The 18,044-nt window shown below is 41.3% G+C and overlaps 1 protein-coding gene across 2 annotated transcripts in view; it reads left to right on the forward strand.

Moving 5' to 3' along the window:
- Nucleotides 1-18,044, forward strand: part of deaf1 (DEAF1 transcription factor) — a 68,327-nt gene that overhangs the window by 23,577 nt on the left and 26,706 nt on the right. For both annotated transcript variants that reach the window (XM_060914475.1, XM_060914476.1), the window contains exons 6-9: nucleotides 3,714-3,779; nucleotides 11,324-11,362; nucleotides 11,459-11,582; nucleotides 15,332-15,460. In XM_060914475.1, the coding sequence (XP_060770458.1) occupies nucleotides 3,714-3,779; nucleotides 11,324-11,362; nucleotides 11,459-11,582; nucleotides 15,332-15,460 (358 nt within the window). The remainder of the gene's footprint in view (nucleotides 1-3,713; nucleotides 3,780-11,323; nucleotides 11,363-11,458; nucleotides 11,583-15,331; nucleotides 15,461-18,044) is intronic.

The raw sequence follows: 18,044 nt of genomic DNA on the forward strand, positions 1-18,044 counted from the left end.
CATAATGCTGCCACCACCATGCTTCACCGTAGGTATGGTGGTCTTTTGGTGATGTGCAGTGTTGTTTTTGCGCCAAACATACCTTTTGGAATTGTGGCTAAAAAGTTCAACCTTGGTTTCATCAGACCAAAACACATTTTCCCCACATGCTTTTGGGAGAGTTGATGTATTTTTTGTTTTTTGCAAAATTTAGCCGGGCCTGGATGTTTTTCTTTGACCCTACCTCATAGTCCAGACATATGGAGAATACAGGAGATTGGCACATGTAGTACACAACCAGTACTTGCCAGAAATTCCTGCAGCTCCTTCAGCGTTGCTGTCGGCCTCTCGGCAGCCTCTCTGACCAGTTTTCATCTTGTCTTTTCATCCATTTTGGAGGGACGCCCAGTTCTCGGTAATGTTACTGTTGTCCCATATTTTCTCCACTTCTTGATGACTGTCTTCACTGTGCTCCATGGTGTATCTAATGCCGTGGAAACTTTTTTGTCCCCTTCTCCTGACTGATACCTTTCAACAATGAGATCCCTCTGACGCTTTGTAAGCTCTCTGTGAACCCTGGCTTTTGCTGGAGGAGGCAACGGAGTAAATGTCTGAACTTTATTTGGGGTTAATCAGAGTCATTTTAATTGATGGCAGGTGTGAACCCAAAAAGCCTGAATGCTGTAATTAAATCAAAAGGTGCTTCAGCAAAGTATTAGTTTAAGGGTGTGCACACTTATGCAACCAGCTTATTGTACGTTTTTTTTTTTTTTGTTAGATTTGTTTGTTTTTCAATTGAATTGTACAGGTTATAGGTCACATTAAAGGTGGGAAAAGTTTTGAAATTATTTATTGTGGTCTCATATTTTTCATTTATTTATTTATTTTTTTACATCAGAAAAATCTATCATTTTAACGGGGTGTGTACACTTTTTATATCCACTGTATATATCCAGATTTGCATCAAAATCTAATCAATTGTTCCTTGGCTTGATGGTTCGTCTTTCCTCAAAATTTCATCAAAATCTGTTCACTACTTTTTGAGTTACGTTGGAAACAGGCAAATAAACAAATAGATGGAGGCAAAAACATGACCGCCTCCAACACAGTTGGTGGAGTTAATAACGTGAACAATCGAAAAAATTGGATCTGAGCAATTAATCCGAATTGAGCACGAAGGCTTGCAGTGTGAACGCAACCTTTGTTTGTGTACAGGTTGTTAAATGAGGCTCAGTGTTCCTGAATGGGCTACAAAATACCATGGAATAACGCATTGCGTTGTCTGGTTTCACACACATCTTCCCTGAGAATGCAGCTAGACGTCAGTGTCTCTGAAAATCGCTAACATACAGTTTATTACGATCAGATTAATTGTTTTCTGAAGTCATTTCTATACTTATCTATGTTTGGTTTATAGATATTACAGGTATTTTATTGCCCTTTATAGGGTAGTCTCACTAGAGGTGGAATGAGCCGGAATGCCGTCGGAATGAAAATTCTTCGTATGTTCCGGGATATTCGAAGTGCATTCTAAAAATTCTGACTGCATTCTGAGTGCATTCCAAACATTCGGGCCCATTCTTGTGGCCGGCCCGAATGTTTTGCTCATGCTCAAAACGTTCGAGGTGCATTCGAAGAGGAGAAATATCGAACGGTGTTCGAAGTGTATTCTGACTCCATTCTAAATATTTTTACGGCATTCAAAACATTCTGATCGCATTCGAGGGAAAAATCTAAATGGCAAGCCACTTCAAGTCCTGCCAGAATGTCTCAAATGTGCCTCGAACGAGCCGGAATGCACCTCGAGTGCATCTCGATTGCTGCCGGAATTATTTTGATATTAAAATAATTCAGCTGGAATGCACTTCGAATGCTGTCTGAATATTTCGATTCCCGCTTGAATACATCTCGAATGCAGTCGGAACGTCCCGATTGGCCCTCGAATAAGTCCGGACGTGATTCAGAACACCACCGAATCACATAAAAATGCGGCTAGCTGCCTCTGGAACTTCAGTCTGCATTGAGGAGTCGCCTGCTCAACATCAACCTTTCGTACATTGTTTTAAAAAGTTTCCCAAGTTTCTCACATCATGCCGCCAAGGAAGAAGGGAGCCAAGGTCAAGAACTCCATCACTGGCTGCAGCCATGGTCAGGTCTGATACCTTCTGGGTTTTCTCCTCCTAATGTTTCTTCTCCTAGTCTCCTCCACATCTCTTTCAAGCAGGTCTTGCTGGAGGACAGCAATCTGCAGCGAAGCAACATGGTCCAGGGGGTCCATACTCTATGGTGTCTGGGCTGAGACTGATGAAAAGGCTAGATTCGGCAGCGTTTTATACCCTATCGGGGACCATTCCGGTGGCATTCTTGGTACACTCGGGACATTCGTGTTAAGCACATTCGAAGTATTCGAGCTGCATTCTCTTTGAATTCTTAGACGTTCTAAACATATTCGGCAGCTATTCCGGGAGCGTTCTGACTCCATTTGAGGTGAATTCGTACAGCATTCGAGGCACCTTCCGACCCGACTTTGGGTGGTATTCGGGCAGCAATCAAACCGCACTCGTACGGCATTCGAAGTGCATTCTTAATATTCTTACTACATTGTAACAGCATTCTAGGTATTCCTACTGTGTTCCAACTACATTTGAACTGCATTTGAAAGCTAATACACCCGGAATGTGCAAGAATCATTCGAGGCGGGTTTGAAGCACATTCTAAGTATTCGAACGGCATTCTTACAAAGCTGTAAGAATGCTGGTCAGTTTGAAATTCCCGCCCGAATGTGGCACGAATTTTGAAAATTTTTTCATTCCGGCTGGTTCTGCTTGATTCCTGCTAATTCCGAATAAGTGTGACGGGGGCTTAAGTGCATATCGGGTAAATTCAGGAGCAAGATCAATGTAATTCTCCTATTTTATATTAAACTTTGGTCAAATATTTGTCACATTTTGCATTTTGTGCAATTTTTTTACCTTGTGCAGTACCAGAAACATTCAGTTGAAATCGAGGTGAATTGGTCCACCTCTGAAAAAACTTGCCATTTGGATTTCCCGGCAAACATTGATTTTCGTGACGTCACGTGCGGGACGCCTCCCTCTGAATCCTACATCAGCGCTGGTTTGTTTATGAGAAAACGACCTGGTGGTTTTCTGCAAATTTCTTCAACGTTATCACGTAATTATTAAAATGGTTAACAGATGTATCGTAGGAGGGTGTAGCAACACCAGTCATGATGGGATTAGTACTCATCGTTTTCCAAAAGACTGGACAATGAGAGAGAAATGGGAGCGCTTGGTCTACACAGGCTGTGCACTGAAACCATGCAAAGCTCTCACAGCCTGCTGGCGCTTCCGCAGGTAACGTCACGATTCTGGCTCCAGACTCCCTTGGGATTTTTCCAGACGCGTTTTATTTTATTTTTTTCTGCTGTAGACAGATGGCCTTGTGCAAAATTACCCTTCTGGATGAGTGTGTAAAGGGACATACTTTCATATAAAAAAACACGAAATTGGTCCAGAATATGCACTTTAAGTCGAACACGTAAAATAATCGTGTGTCGCGAGATTGCTAACAATGCTCATATGATTATATGACACAATATAATAGTGTTTTTTAGGGATCTTATAGAATAGTAAGTAGGGACATTTGAATGCCATGTAAGTGATATCTATTATCTGTTGTTTAAGACAGTCTTTTGTGTAGAATTTCAAAACACATGTTGGCTGTTTTTACAGGAGCACATCCTCAACCCCCATGCTGCATCTTGTACATGTGTGGCCTGCTGTGATGATCTAGCTGTGGTTAGTAACATCTCTTTCTCTGTCCTCAGTCCATTATTTAAATTAAAAAAAAAAAATCATAGAGTTCTGCTTTAAAGGTGCCTAAGCTTCAGGGTGTCCGAAAAATAAATGGGAGTTAAACTACCTATAGACGATTTTGTATGTATTATTTATTTACTTGTTTATTGACATTTATAGGAGAAAATGGCATTAATATTAGATGAAAGAGGAGATATAGTGCTTCTTGGTACTCGCATTGGTCACCCTGTAGTGTAGCACTAAGGCCATGTACACACGTAGCCGGGTATTTTTAAAACCGAACATTTCCCCCCCCTCTGTTTATAAAAATGTTTTATCCACACCACCTCGTCTTCGAAAAAAATCCCTTCCACACACAACCGAACATCTGCGTTTTCAATCACGTTCACAAGCATTCCAAACCTGTAGATGGCATTATTTCCCCAAATCCTACCCCCTAATCACATCAGAATAGCCCTCTGTTGGCGTCACTTCCGCCTAAACATAAAACATGGCGCCAAGCTCGTTCGTCTGGACAGACTCGGAGACAGAATTGCTTCTAAACACAATTTTGGAGTATAAACTTCAAAAGACGCAAGAAAACGTTAATTGGGAATCTTGTCAGTAGTTGGGCTTCTAAAATTAAACATGTAAATAGCACCTGCACAATAATTAACGCTTTCAAGGCACTACTCCGATCCATTACTCTTTGTCCATGCTTAATCTGGCTTCTGCAGTAAACAAAGGTCGCACGTTTGACGTCAGGGCAGATTTGTTGTCATTTTTTGGCGCAGATTGTGACGTTCTAAAACGCAAAACTCCGGTTATCTCTGTCTACACGAAAAGGCATACACGGAGTTTTCAAAAATCTTCACTTTGCCCGGAGTTTTTTTAAATATTCGTTTTCGATGTGTTTTCATGTGGATGACAGGCCAAAACGTAGAAAAATATCTTCGATTTAGCAGAAACCCGGCTACGTGTGGACAGGGTCTGAGATGCAGTAGAATTCGACATAAGTTCAAGATGGCTGTTCAGATACAATGCTGTGCAGAAGTCCTAGTCACAAGCAAAGAAATGCTGTAATGCAAAGATGCCTTTAAAAATAACGAAATTAAATGTTTCTACATTTAGAAAAAAGACTATAAAGAGCAAGAAACAGTCATAAATGAAACAGAGACAATTTTCAGTGTGACAATCCTTTGCTTAAAGAAGAAAATAGTAGTCTCCGGTACAACGTGTGCTGTTTTATAAGGAAATGAGCTGGAAATTGAGGCTCTGGTCACACTACAGCTCGCGATGGGTTCGCAAATACTTGGCGATGCAAAATTGGTAGCATCGCCACCAATCGTGCAATGCACAGCGAATGTTCTCCAAGCTTCGCAAGTTGTTTTTCGGTTTGTCTCCGCATCACGAGTGTCCAAAAACGTCGCGAAAAATTTTAATGCCTGCATTGAAATTAGGTGGCGATGTTTTCGTCGGCAAACTAAACGGCAAATACTCGCAGACGGGTTTGGGAATACTTTCCAAAGCTCAGGGAACCTTCACCAAACCTCTGGAGATGTATTTGTCTCGAATCCATGTCCCCGATGCTCGTGGGAGCCTTATCAACACCGCGGCTCAGCATAGTCTAACCTTCCCCGAGACTTAAAAAGTGCATTTACATTCAGGGATCCTTCGGAGCACGCTCTTGGGGCCCAGTCGTTATGGGAAACACCTGATGCTGATTTGAGCGCAATCAGCACATGCACGTGCATACCACTTGTACAGGAAGGGACAGAGCAGGCTGTACTTCCTGAGGAGGCTGCAGTCCTTTAACGTTTGCAGGAAACTCCTGTGGATGTTCTATCAGCCTGTGGTCGCCAGTGTCCTGTTTTACACCGTGGTGTGCTGGGGGGGCAGCACATCCAAGGAGGACACATCCAGGCTGGACAAACTGATCAGGCGGGCCGGCTCTGTGGTCGGTATGAAGCTGGACTCTCTGGTGACGGTGGCAGAGAAGAGGACTATGGACAAACTACTGAACATCATGGATGATGCCAGTCACCCTCTGCACACCGTCATCAGCAACCAGAGGAGCCTGTTCAGTGACAGAATGCTCCTTCCCAAGTGCAGGACGAACAGACTTAAAAACTCCTTTGTCCCTCATGCCATCAGACTATACAACTCCTCTCTGGGGAGGAGGAGGGGTAACAGGAGGACAGAGGACGGGAAGGAGCAGTAGCCTAGCCTGACAATAAGCAATACCGGACAATGTGCAATACCTCTTCTGCTGGCCTTTTTTTTTCCCCTTCCTCTTCCCCATATCTTATTCTTATTTTTTTTATATTTGTATATGTAAATACCTAATTTAATTTAATTTATCTAGAAGTTTTTCTCTATTTCTATTCTCTGTTTATCCTGTAATGATGCTACTGGAATTTTAATTTCCCTGAGGGAACCCTCCCAAAGGGATCAATAAAGTTCTATCTAATCTAATCTAATCTAATCTAATCTAAGGACGCTGTTTTCACAGAAACTTTGTGAAGTATATTGTGTCAGGTACGTGGCGGTAGACAAATCTAAGTGCAGGAAGAGTGTTTATTAGCAGGTATGATATTTACAAAAACGAAACAGAAAGCAGAATATTTAACCGGAGTCATAAGCATGGCTCGAAACAAACGTGAGAGTAATTATGATAATACGTCACAAAGTCTCTGTGAAAACAGTGCCCTTATATGCACGTGCTGATTGCGCTCAAATCAGCATCAGGTGTTTCCCATAACGACTGGGTCCTGTGAGCGAGCGTGGCCACTCAAGCGCACAAAGGCGTGACAGTCAAGTGTTCGCCTGCTGTGTGACCACAGCTTTTAGCTCGCCTGTATATCGTCACCAAAACGCCTCATTTTCATCAATAACCCATCGCACAGCATCGCAGTTCATAGGCAGGTGTGACCATAGCTTTAGGGAGCATCTTGCAGAACCAGACACAGTTCTTCTAGAGATTTTGACGGTCACACTTGTTTCATTTTTTTTTTTTTACAGCAACACAAAGCAGCCTTCATTATCATGTGTTTTTGTCTGGTGTAATACGCTGCTTTCTTTACTGACATACAAACATTTTTCTGTAATATTTCATTTTGTGCTGGAAAAGTAATATTTGGAAATGCTTTTGTACTGACTCCATAACGTAGAAATCTCATCTCATCTCATCTCATTATCTCTAGCCGCTTTATCCTGTTCTACAGGGTCGCGGGCAAGCTGGAGCCTATCCCAGCTGACTACGGGCGAAAGGCGGGGTACACCCTGGACAAGTCGCCAGGTCATCACAGGGCCGACACATAGACACAGACAACCATTCACACTCACATTCACACCTACGCTCAATTTAGAGTCACCAGTTAACCTAACCTGCATGTCTTTGGACTGTGGGGGAAACCGGAGCACCCGGAGGAAACCCACGCCGACACTGGGAGAACATGCAAACTCCACACAGAAAGGCCCTCGCCGGCCACAGGGCTCGAACCCGGACCTTCTTGCTGTGAGGCGACAGCGCTAACCACTACACCACCGTGCTGCCCGAAGCAGTTTGCTGTTCTTTCTAATAAATAATAGATAACGCAGTTCATAGGTAGGACTAGGAGTCTTCCCTTTAGTCAGCTGTGTTTTTAAATGTTTTCATATATTATATGAAAGATGTTTGAAACCACTCGTTTGAGAGGAACAGTGTTCAATGTGGCCAGCATAACCAGCGTGCAGTGTGTAGTGTCGCCAAGGTGACAGGTTGGCTTCTGCGAAATGTGACCGTGTAATACAGCCAACTGGCAGTGGGCGCTCTTGGCAAAACGCACCGGGTTAATACTGCTGTAGGTGTGAGTGTTGATTATACAGTGTACAGCAGATTTTTAAAATTATTATTTATTTATTTTTTTTACATTTTTAGGGGGGTGTAGTTTCCTGTGGGTACCTCATGAAAGCGATAATACGCACTTCATTTACAGAAACGGCAGAAGATTTCAGTGACAGCATAGAACCTGTACTCCCCCCTTGTTCATATAAAGCACTGTAAAAGAGTGGACCTGTTCTCGTTGCTTTTTTAACTTTGGCTTCGAGCACATGGTAGCACTTCAGTAACACTTTTGAGTTATGTTCTTGATGGAGATGAAATCCCTGAGATGTATCATGAAAACAATAATGATTTATTGATACTTATTAGTTTTAGTTATTATATTTAGCAGTTATTCGCCGAAGGCTCAGTGAATATCGGTGATTTATTATACATACGGGCCACTTTTTCCATGGAATAAAAGCATTTATTTTTTTTTGCGGTCCGGTTTCCATCAAATCCCGCGCTCTGATTGGCTGGCGAGCGGGTCCGTATCCTACGATACGGACCCCGGTTACAGACCTCTGGCGACTCGCTCATTCACAACAGCAACAAACATAGTAGCATTTTTTGTCAACATTTATCTTTTTTTTATAAGATTTATTTATAAAATTATCAAAAATCTTATAAATTTTTGCCAGCATTTCTCAGGAGAATAGCATTAATTTTACAGCATGGATAGCGATAACGACATTGTTCACAGCGAAAGCGAGTTTTACTACCCTGAGGAAGATTAAATAAAAGAAAACATTTCAGGAGAAAGCTAAAAACCTGTAACTTGCTAACGCCGAGCAAAAACATGGCTGAATCCTGAATGACTCCTATTTGTATAAATAGGGAACTACATAGGCGGCAAAATGTAGTTTTTTTCCTGCCATGGAAGTGCACTTGTATACCGAGGAGGAAGCCATTTGCATTACAGCCGTGAATGAGGATTCAAAATGGCGGCTCGCCTCGGTTTTCCCTTTCGGGTGCTCTCGTTTTCTGTTAGAATTTGGTAAAGAAAAAAATAAATATATTATTTACCAGCTTAAGGTCGGTCCGTATGGTGAAATATTGTGACCTCGGCCTTGAATACTGATCTCGGCCCAGAGGGCCTCGTTCAGTACTTTCAAGACCTCGGTCACGGTATTTCACCATATGGACCTCCCAGCTGGTAAATAACATATATGTATTCTGTTCCCTTCTAGTGGCTTTATTGATGCCATGCAATATTGTCATCATATTGCTCATCCTCCATGTATTACGCCACTCTCCCCAATAGAGAATGAGCGTGCAGTATTGTTATAATATCGCACGTTGTCAAGACAACATGACGTCACATGCCAGAGCTCATGTGAACAAGTGTAAAAATCTTTTCATGAAATGGAAATGTGATGGAGTGATGTCGAAGTATGAAAAAGGAGTCAGACAAGTAGGTATTTGCTTCTGCCAGAAAGGACTGGGTGTATTGATGCTGTAAGACTATCCATGTATTATTTTCAGGATAGGTTATTAGTTTTATCACAATAAGTAACACAATCCCTACATCAGTTTACTAAAACTGTAGCTTTTCCGACGCAGTTCACTACCATGCCCGACCTTATTTACAAACATTGCAGTGTTAAACACACGGTAGAGCACACGATTATAAAAGCATTACCATCCTGAGTCTTCTTACAAAGTCAGCACTAATATGAGAGTGTTGATAGACCACTAGAAAAGCTGACTAATGTAGGGATTGTGTTACTTATTGTGATAAAACTAATAACGTATCCTGAAAATAATACATGGATAGTCTTACAGCATCAATACACCCAGTCCTTTCTGGGAGAAGCAAATACCTACTTGTCTGACTCTTTTCATATTTCGACATCACTCCATCACATTTTCATTTCATGAAATGATTTTTTCACTTGTTCCACTCATTTTTACTACGTTATAGTTACTTAGGCGCTAAGTCGTATAGTTGAAGAAGAATCAAAAGAAACCTATAAGAAGATAGAACCGTGGAATCGCGGACACATTTTCACACGCGTGAATCGTAACGCAATAGAGCACTTTTCACCATTTCTACTAATCAACCAGTAGTCAAATAACATAGTGAAACTCGTGAAAAGCTTTAGAACCGAAAAGTCGGCAAGATCGCTAGCTTTTTAGCGGCAAATCGGGGGCGTGGCAATCCGCGCCATCCCTACATAGAGAGTCTACCGACTCTGTAATATCCAGTGACAAAACTTTTCTGCTGTGCCTACGTACAGTCGTTGCTTTGTCGGGTGGGAAAGAGAGAAGACGAGGCTAATACAGTGCTAGGATTAAGCACTAAATAAATAAACTGAAACTAAAGATGCGCTGAACATCCAAAAGGCTACCAAAACTTCATTATATATTCTTCACACATATTTACAAGAGAAAAACATACCAACGGACATCGAAAAACTGGAAAAGAGACACATCGGGACGTAAAACTTTCGTGCTAGCGAGTGGCTGACAGTTTGTAAATGAACATGGCCGCGAGGTTTGCTTCATTAAAAGCCGAAGATTTTGAGAGAATTTTGGCTGCCAGGTCGCTCCGTTATGTGTAGTTGTCGATATTGATTTTAAAAGTAACTAAGTAAATTACACATGAAATAATAATAATATTCGGCTTGACTGCGCTGGCATTGGCTTGTGCTAACACTACACCAGCTAGAAGATAACTGGACTGCCACGCTAACAGCACCAAGTCGCAGGTAAGCTAGCTTTGGCCTTCGCTAACGCTACTGCTACGCTGACTGGAAGCTAACTGGACTGTCGCGCTAACAGCACTGAGTCACAGGTAAACTAGTGTTGGCCTTCGAGAATGCTGATGTGAAGAGCGTGTATGTATTATAATAATAATAATAATAATAATAATAATATTGGCTGACCTTTTTCTCATGGTATTTCAGATATATTCCATGCAGCTACCATGATATTGAACTCATCTTCGACTCGTTCAATATCATGCTCATTAAATGGAATATATCTGATAGACCACGCAACGCCAGCCAATATTATTTAAATAATAACTGAGACTAACCTCAACTTCATCTCCATTATTATTCACTGAGCCTGGGGCGGATAATTGTTTTAATATAAATATACAGGTGATTATTTAAATTTTAAAAAATTGTATTAAAAAGTCATTTATTTCAAACTTCAAAAGCGGCATGCAAACGTCATAATGGCACGGTGCAGATTTGTGTCACTTATCGATAACGACTCACGTAAAATACTTTTGTTTTGAAATCGATAAAATAAATCACAGTCCCACCTTACCTTTGAATAGTGTTAGACCAAACTTCGTAGCATCTTCATTGATTTTAGAAACGGTGTTTTCTTTCATCATTTGTAATTCTTCCTCACTTACAGTGACAAAGCGATCGCCCACCATTTTGCCGAGCCGCTCGAGGGGATTATCGAAGAATAGCCAGAATTTCTCGACCAATCAGCGTGCACGATTTTCTATAATCACCTGCAAATTTATACTAAAGATAGTTTAGTTATTATTTGGATGTTCTGATATTGACTGATGAAAATCTGCTGTATGATGCTGCAGGGTGTAGTCTGTGCTCTTCAGTGAATCCAGAGCAGGGAGAACGCTAAATGTAGTTCTATGGCTGAGGTTAAACTTTGAAAACATTGTACTGTGTTCACTCTGTGTCTGTCTCTAACCTTCATTCAGAACAAGGACGGATCCTTCGGAGGCGACAGCATATCTATGGTAATGTCAAAACCGTGGCTAATTTAGACACTGTTGCTTTAATGTCGTGCTTTGTTACCAAAGTTGGTGATGGTTCTGTACTCTCTACTACTATAGACTGGACCTGTGCGACTCTTCGTCCCTTACAAGAGGCGGAAGAAAGAGTGCGAGCGTCCGGCATCTCCAGAGAAGAAGGAGACACCACCACCCAAGAACATTACTCTACCACCTGGGGCTGCATGTAAGGGTTTTAATATTAAACCTTTCACTTACTAGTGCATCTAAAAAAAATTAGAATATTGTGAAAAAGTTCAATATTTCCCATCAGTTATTTAAGAAAGTGAAAATGTTATATATTATAGACTCATTACACATAAACTAAAATGTTTCAAGCATTTTTCTATTTTAATTTTAATCAGTATGGCATACGGTACTAAAACATAAAAAAAAAAATCTCAAAATATTAGAATATTTCATTTTGAGTTTCAGTAAAACAGTATGAACACAGTGTATCTCTCGGTCTAGTTCAGTACACACAACCACAATCATGGGGAAGACTGCTGACTTGACTGTTGTCCAGAAGATGATCACTGATGCCCTCCACAAGGAGGGTAAGCCCCAAAAGGTCATTGCTGAAAAGGGTGGCTGGAAAAGGTGCACAAGCAACAGGGATGGCCGCAGTCTTGAGAGGATTGCCAAGAAAAGTTGATTCAAGAACTTGGGAGAGCTTCACAAGGAGTGGACTGAGGCTGGTGTCAGTGCATCAAGACCCATCACGAACAGACATCTTCAAGAAAGGGGATATAACTTTCGCATTCCTAATATCAAGCTACTCCTGAGCCAGAGACAATGTCAGAAGTGTCTTATCTGGGCTAAGGAGAGAAAGAAATGGACTGTTGCTCAGTGGTCCAAAGTCCTCTTTTCAGATGAAAGTACATTTTGCATTTAATTTGGAAATCACGGTTCTAGAGTCTGGAGGAAGAGTGGAGAGGCACAGAATCCAAGGTGTTTGAAGCCCAGTGTGAAGTTTCCACAGTCTGTGATGATTTGGGGTGCCATGTCATCTGCTGGTGTTGGTCCACTGTATTTTATCAAGTCCAAAGTCAACACAGCCATCTACCAGGAGATTTTAGAGCACTTCATGCTTCCATCTGCTGACGAGCTTTTTGGAGATGCTGATTTCCTTTTCCAGCAGGACTTAGCACCTACCCACAGTGCCAAAACTATTACCAAATGGTTTGCTGACCATGATATTACTGTGTTTGATTGGCCAGCCAACTTGCCTGACCTGAACCCCATAGAGAATCTATGGGGTATTGTCAAGAGGAAGATGAGAAACACCCGACCCAAAAATACAGATACGCTGAAGGCCACTATCAAAGCAACCTGGGCTTCAATAACACCTCAGCAGTGCCACAGACTGATCACCTCCATGCCACACCGCATTGATACAGTAATTCATGGTAAAGGAGCCCCAGCCAAGTATTGCGTGTATAAATGAATATACTTTTCAGAAGTTGGACATTTCTGTATTGTAAATCCTTTTTTTGATTGATCTTAGGGAATATTATAATAATTTGAGATACTGGAGTTCTGATTTTCATGAGCTGTAAGCCATAATCATCAAAATTAAAACAAAAAAGGCTTTAAATATTTCACTTTACATGTAATGAATATAGAATATATGAAAGTTTACCTTTCTGAATTAAATTATGAAAAAAGGAAACTTTTTCATGGTATTCTAATTTTTTGAGATGCACTAGTATATTCCTTTAATCAGTACACACATTAAACCACCATAGCTCATTTACACAATTGTTCATCATATTGCTTATTTAATTACGAACACCTACATGAAGGTCATGCTCAAGCTCAGTCGTTATATGCACTGATTTGATGGGCGTTTTTAGTGCATGATGAAGATAATGATTATCATTATGTACCTGAATGTTGGCCGTCTGAACATTTTAGTTAGGACTGGCCAGGCTTGTAGTACTCGAGTCCGACTCGTGCCCTAATTTTAAAGACTCGTGACTCGACTTGGACTTGAGCACTGATGACTCGGACTCGTAAACCGAAGATGAGGACTCAGATTTTTTTTTTTTTGTAACATGCCATAATAATTTGGCAGAAGATATTTATATCTACATAAATTTTTGTACTACTTTCGTGCAAGACTGTCACACCTGCATGCATTAGAGAGACTCTCGAGCTTGGTCTAGACAGCGTGCGCTCCAAGTGGACTGTCTCACGTTTTTTTTTTTTTTAACAACTTTATTGGGAATCAATGAAAGGAAAATTACAGAATACGTAGGACTACCCAAAGAGGAAAGTGCGAACGGGACTCTAAGTCCCATGCTAGGCATTTCCTTTTGACTAACTTAAAATAAATAGAACAATTGACTTGAAAAATTAAATAAAATTCAGTTATGGTAAAAAATTGATAACTAGTGAACTAAGATCTATGAATAACAATCAAAAATAATCACTAGAGTTCAGACAAATAAAATCAAATAAAGTCACTGAGATTCGGTTATTATTGAGTATGATGACAAGGACAGTTGCGAACTAGTGACCAAGTGCATGTCAGATCAACATCAAATGTGTCCTCAAGCAAAGAGAAGTATTTATGCTTTAGAAACAATTTAAATTGAGAACGACTAGAAAAAATACTAGTTGGCGCCTCTTTACAGATGGCATTCCAGAGGCAAACTATCCTATTAAAGTAAGATGCTTGAAATGTAGTGGTTTTACAAAGAGATGTTTCAAGAACGATTGCGCTGTAAACGACTCACATCTACACAGGATTAAGGCGCAATCAGTGTGCCGATATAAAAACACACTTACTTTGCGAAGTATTGAGTTGCATTGCTGACACGTTACCGAGCCTTGTTTCCTGAGTAGGGTGCATCAATTGCCCTCACTTTCATAAAATCTGATGCATTTTTGTTTGGGTGTTCCTTTTCACCAATAAAGACATCCTGTAAAATTTTTTGACCATATTCAAAAGTCTAATGGTGGCACCATGAGGTTCATTTTTTGCCAAAAAAACGCTTATTTTATGTTTTCGCGTAAGGTTTGAATCACAATGTTGGACTCCATTTATTGATTTCTTGTGACCCAGAGATGATGTTAAGAACCTTTGCAAGGGATTGAGAAGCATTAATGTGATTCATAATACATTTGTATTGTTTAAAAGTAGTTGAACAATGATTCAATGAACAGCTAAAACTCAAACTGTGCTTGATAATATATTTAGAATATGTACTAAAAATGTGTATCTAAGATATTTGGTATACTCTATAAGGTGCCATAATGTTTCATGAAAAGTGATTGAAATTTTGTCATAAAAGTCATAAAACAGCAGCTTTTTCCATAACTTTGAGCTCCTGGTGCCACCATTAAACTTTTGAATTGTGTCAAAATATTTCACCCAGTGTGTTTTCTTACCAAAAGGAACATAAAAACAAAAATGCATCATGATCGGAGGAACTTTTCATTTTTAGGGGGCAACTGATGCACCCTATTCCTGAGCCCTGATTTCCTGTTTCTAGTCTACGATAGCCTGTTTGTGCCTCGCTCAACCTGTTTCACTGTTTTACGATTTTGCCTGCCATTCCGGATCGTTTATGTGTCTTCGTTTGCCACTCAAAACACACCTTCTGCACTTGCATCCGTCTCCCAACCATCTCTGACAGAATACTTCGCAGCACTCCCTGACAAAGCGAACGCACCTTCACCTGTTCATACGTCATGTTCAGGAACAAGCTAACGTTAATGGCGCTAAAACAGCCACCGTCAAACGGTGCGGTTGGAGTCTGATAGTGGACTCGACTCAAACATTTTTTTTAATGACTTGGACTTGAACACTGGGGACTCGAGACTGGACTCGGACTCGAGATTTAGTGACTCAACTACAACACTGGGACTGGCTCACTGCTTTGTACCCAAAGCGAAAGGTTCCTGATGGTTGCTTCTGCGTTTACTCAGTCACAGTGACCCCATCAGGTCAGCTCACCACTGCTGGTACACTGACCTTTGATCGAACGGCAACCGGAGACACGACAACCCTCATTTCCGACAGCTCTGCCTCTTCAGACGTCTTCAGCAGCACAACAGGTTGGTCGTTTTCAGATACTCACTTTTTGTTCTCATTTTCACCTTAAACTAGGTCTAGTTAGGCGAGCAAGCATGCAGGAGCAGTGGTCTGGGACCATTCCTCATTCACATGAGGGCAGTCAGAGGTCATAGGCACATGGGGAGTATCCTTCTGTCATTAGAGCTGAGAGTTGCTTTGACTCCAGCAGTCGTGGTTTTGAAGGCTGGCGCTGATGATTTCCAGCTGGCAGGGTAAATAAAGTGCCTGGTCACATCCTGATCGCTGTAATTGCAGGTTATGTTTAGTTACATGGCAGTAATTTCCTTGTCAGTTCATAACCGCTTTCTTTTGCATTTCTAACTCAGATGTTTGAATCTCACATAATTTGTCACTTTTTTTTTTTTAAGGAATGGGTGTGGTGGTTTCCCCCCACCCCCCCAGTGTAGCTTTCACTTATAGCCTGTCATCATAATGGGACAAATGACTGTTATTCAACTAAAAGAGAATCATCAGTAGTCTGCAGTCGTTTTTATGGAAAGGGATTTTTCTCAGGAAGCACAATGGAAATTAGATGCCCACACACACACACACACACACACACACACACACACACACACACACACACGTCTTACTATCCATGTGATGACCTTCCATCGACATAATTATTAATTCAGGTAATGAATGCAACACTACACCTAAACCTAACCCTAAAGGCCTGGTCCCACAACACCGATATCTATAACTGTAACTACAAATATAAATAAATCAGTCCCCCTGCAGTTTATGTGATTGGTGGTCACACCAGACCGATAACAATACCTATAGCCCAGCCCTGGGTTTATCCGTATCGGTGAGATTGCTTCTGGAGCGATTTTTCCCGGCCTGGACCTGATCCCATAAAACATCTGACCAATCAGGTAATTGTTTACATGTGACGACGTCTGAGCACGTGCTATTTTTCCCTAGCCTGGGCCCGCCCATCCTAAGCCTGACACAACATGAGGGCCTGTTGCGAGCTTAGTCTGGCCAGGCAAGCTATCTCCAGCTCTTCCAAGCTCCCGAAAAATCGGGAACCAATCAACTTTGAGCATCTCCAACGGCCCTGGGTAGAGGCGTGTTCAAGGCAGTGACGTAGTAGAACTGCGATCGGAAGCCATAGATTGTTTACAGAATCTATGCCGGAAGAAACATTACAAACATGGAGCAAGTTCATGGAGGTATTTATTGAAAGGAAGGACGTTTTCGCCTTGCTCCCGACCAGCTTCAGTAAGAGTTTAATCTACCAGTTAGCCCCGTCGCGTCGCATACGTCAGAGGAAAGAGTGATGTGATTGGTTTAAGCTTCGTCACAGCCTTTTCTGGCTTCGACCAGTAGCAAACTGAGGCATTTCAGGGAGGCGGGTCAACCACGGGCTCTGGGAAACGGTTGGGCTTAATATCTTTGCCAGACCGATAGCTCGGAGAGCTTTGCAGTCGCGTTAGCCAGACTAATTTTTTCCAGGCATCTTTGTACATCCTTGTTGCATCATGAAGTCACAAATTATGGATTCACGGAAAATAAAAAATAATAATACCAAGCATGGATCTTTTCTTCACAGATATGTGATATTTTCCGTGAAGTAAATTTAATCAACATGTAAATGCAGGTAAAATATTTTAATTATGAACTTTGGCAGTCCAAACATTTAATCGTTTTAGACTTATTGGGTGGCACGGTGGTGTAGTTATCCTGTAGTGTAGTTAGTGGTGTAGTTAGCACTGTCGCTTCACAGCAAGAAGGTTCCGGGTTCGAACCCAGTGGCCGGCGAGGGTCTTTCTGTGTGGAGTTTGCATGTTCTCCCCGTGCCTGCGTGGGTTTCCTCCGGGTGCTCCGGTTTCCCCCACAGTCCAAAGACATGCAGGTTAGGTTAATATGGGACGGCCTTGGGCTGAGGTGCCCTTGAGCGAGGCACCTAACTCCCAACTGCTCCCCGGGTGCTGTTAGCATGGCTGCCCACTGCTCTGGGTATGTGTGTGTGTGTGTGCTCACTGCTCACTTGTGTGTGTGCATGTGTGTGTTCACTGCTTCAGATGGGTTAAATGCAGAGAGGAAATTTCACAAATGTGTGATGAATAAAGTTGTGCGTCCTTTCTTTTCTTTTCTATGAATTTTTTATCCGTAATGAAATCAGTAACCAATCTGTAATATACTGAAACATCCGTGACCAGTCTGTAACTTATTAGCATCCGTGATGCATCCGTGTTAAATCGAGTATTTTGTATCCTTTTTTATTATATTTCAGTAGTCTGTGACCTACAGTGGGGCAAAAAAGTATTTAGTCAGTCACCAATTGTGCAAGTTCTCCCACTTAAAAAGATGATAGAGGCCTGTAATTTTCATCATAGGTACACTTCAACTATGAGAGACAAAATGAGAAAAAAAAATCCAGAAAATCACATTGTCTGATTTTTAAAGAATTTATTTGCAAATTATGGTGGAAAATAAGTATTTGGTCAATAACAAAAGTTCATCTCAATACTTTGTTATATACCCTTTGTTGGCAATGACAGAGGTCAAACGTTTTCTGTAAGTCTTCACAAGGTTTTCACACACTGTTGCTGGTAT

This window comes from Neoarius graeffei, chromosome 2 (genome assembly GCF_027579695.1).
Source record: "Neoarius graeffei isolate fNeoGra1 chromosome 2, fNeoGra1.pri, whole genome shotgun sequence".
Taxonomy (NCBI): Eukaryota; Metazoa; Chordata; class Actinopteri; order Siluriformes; family Ariidae; genus Neoarius; species Neoarius graeffei.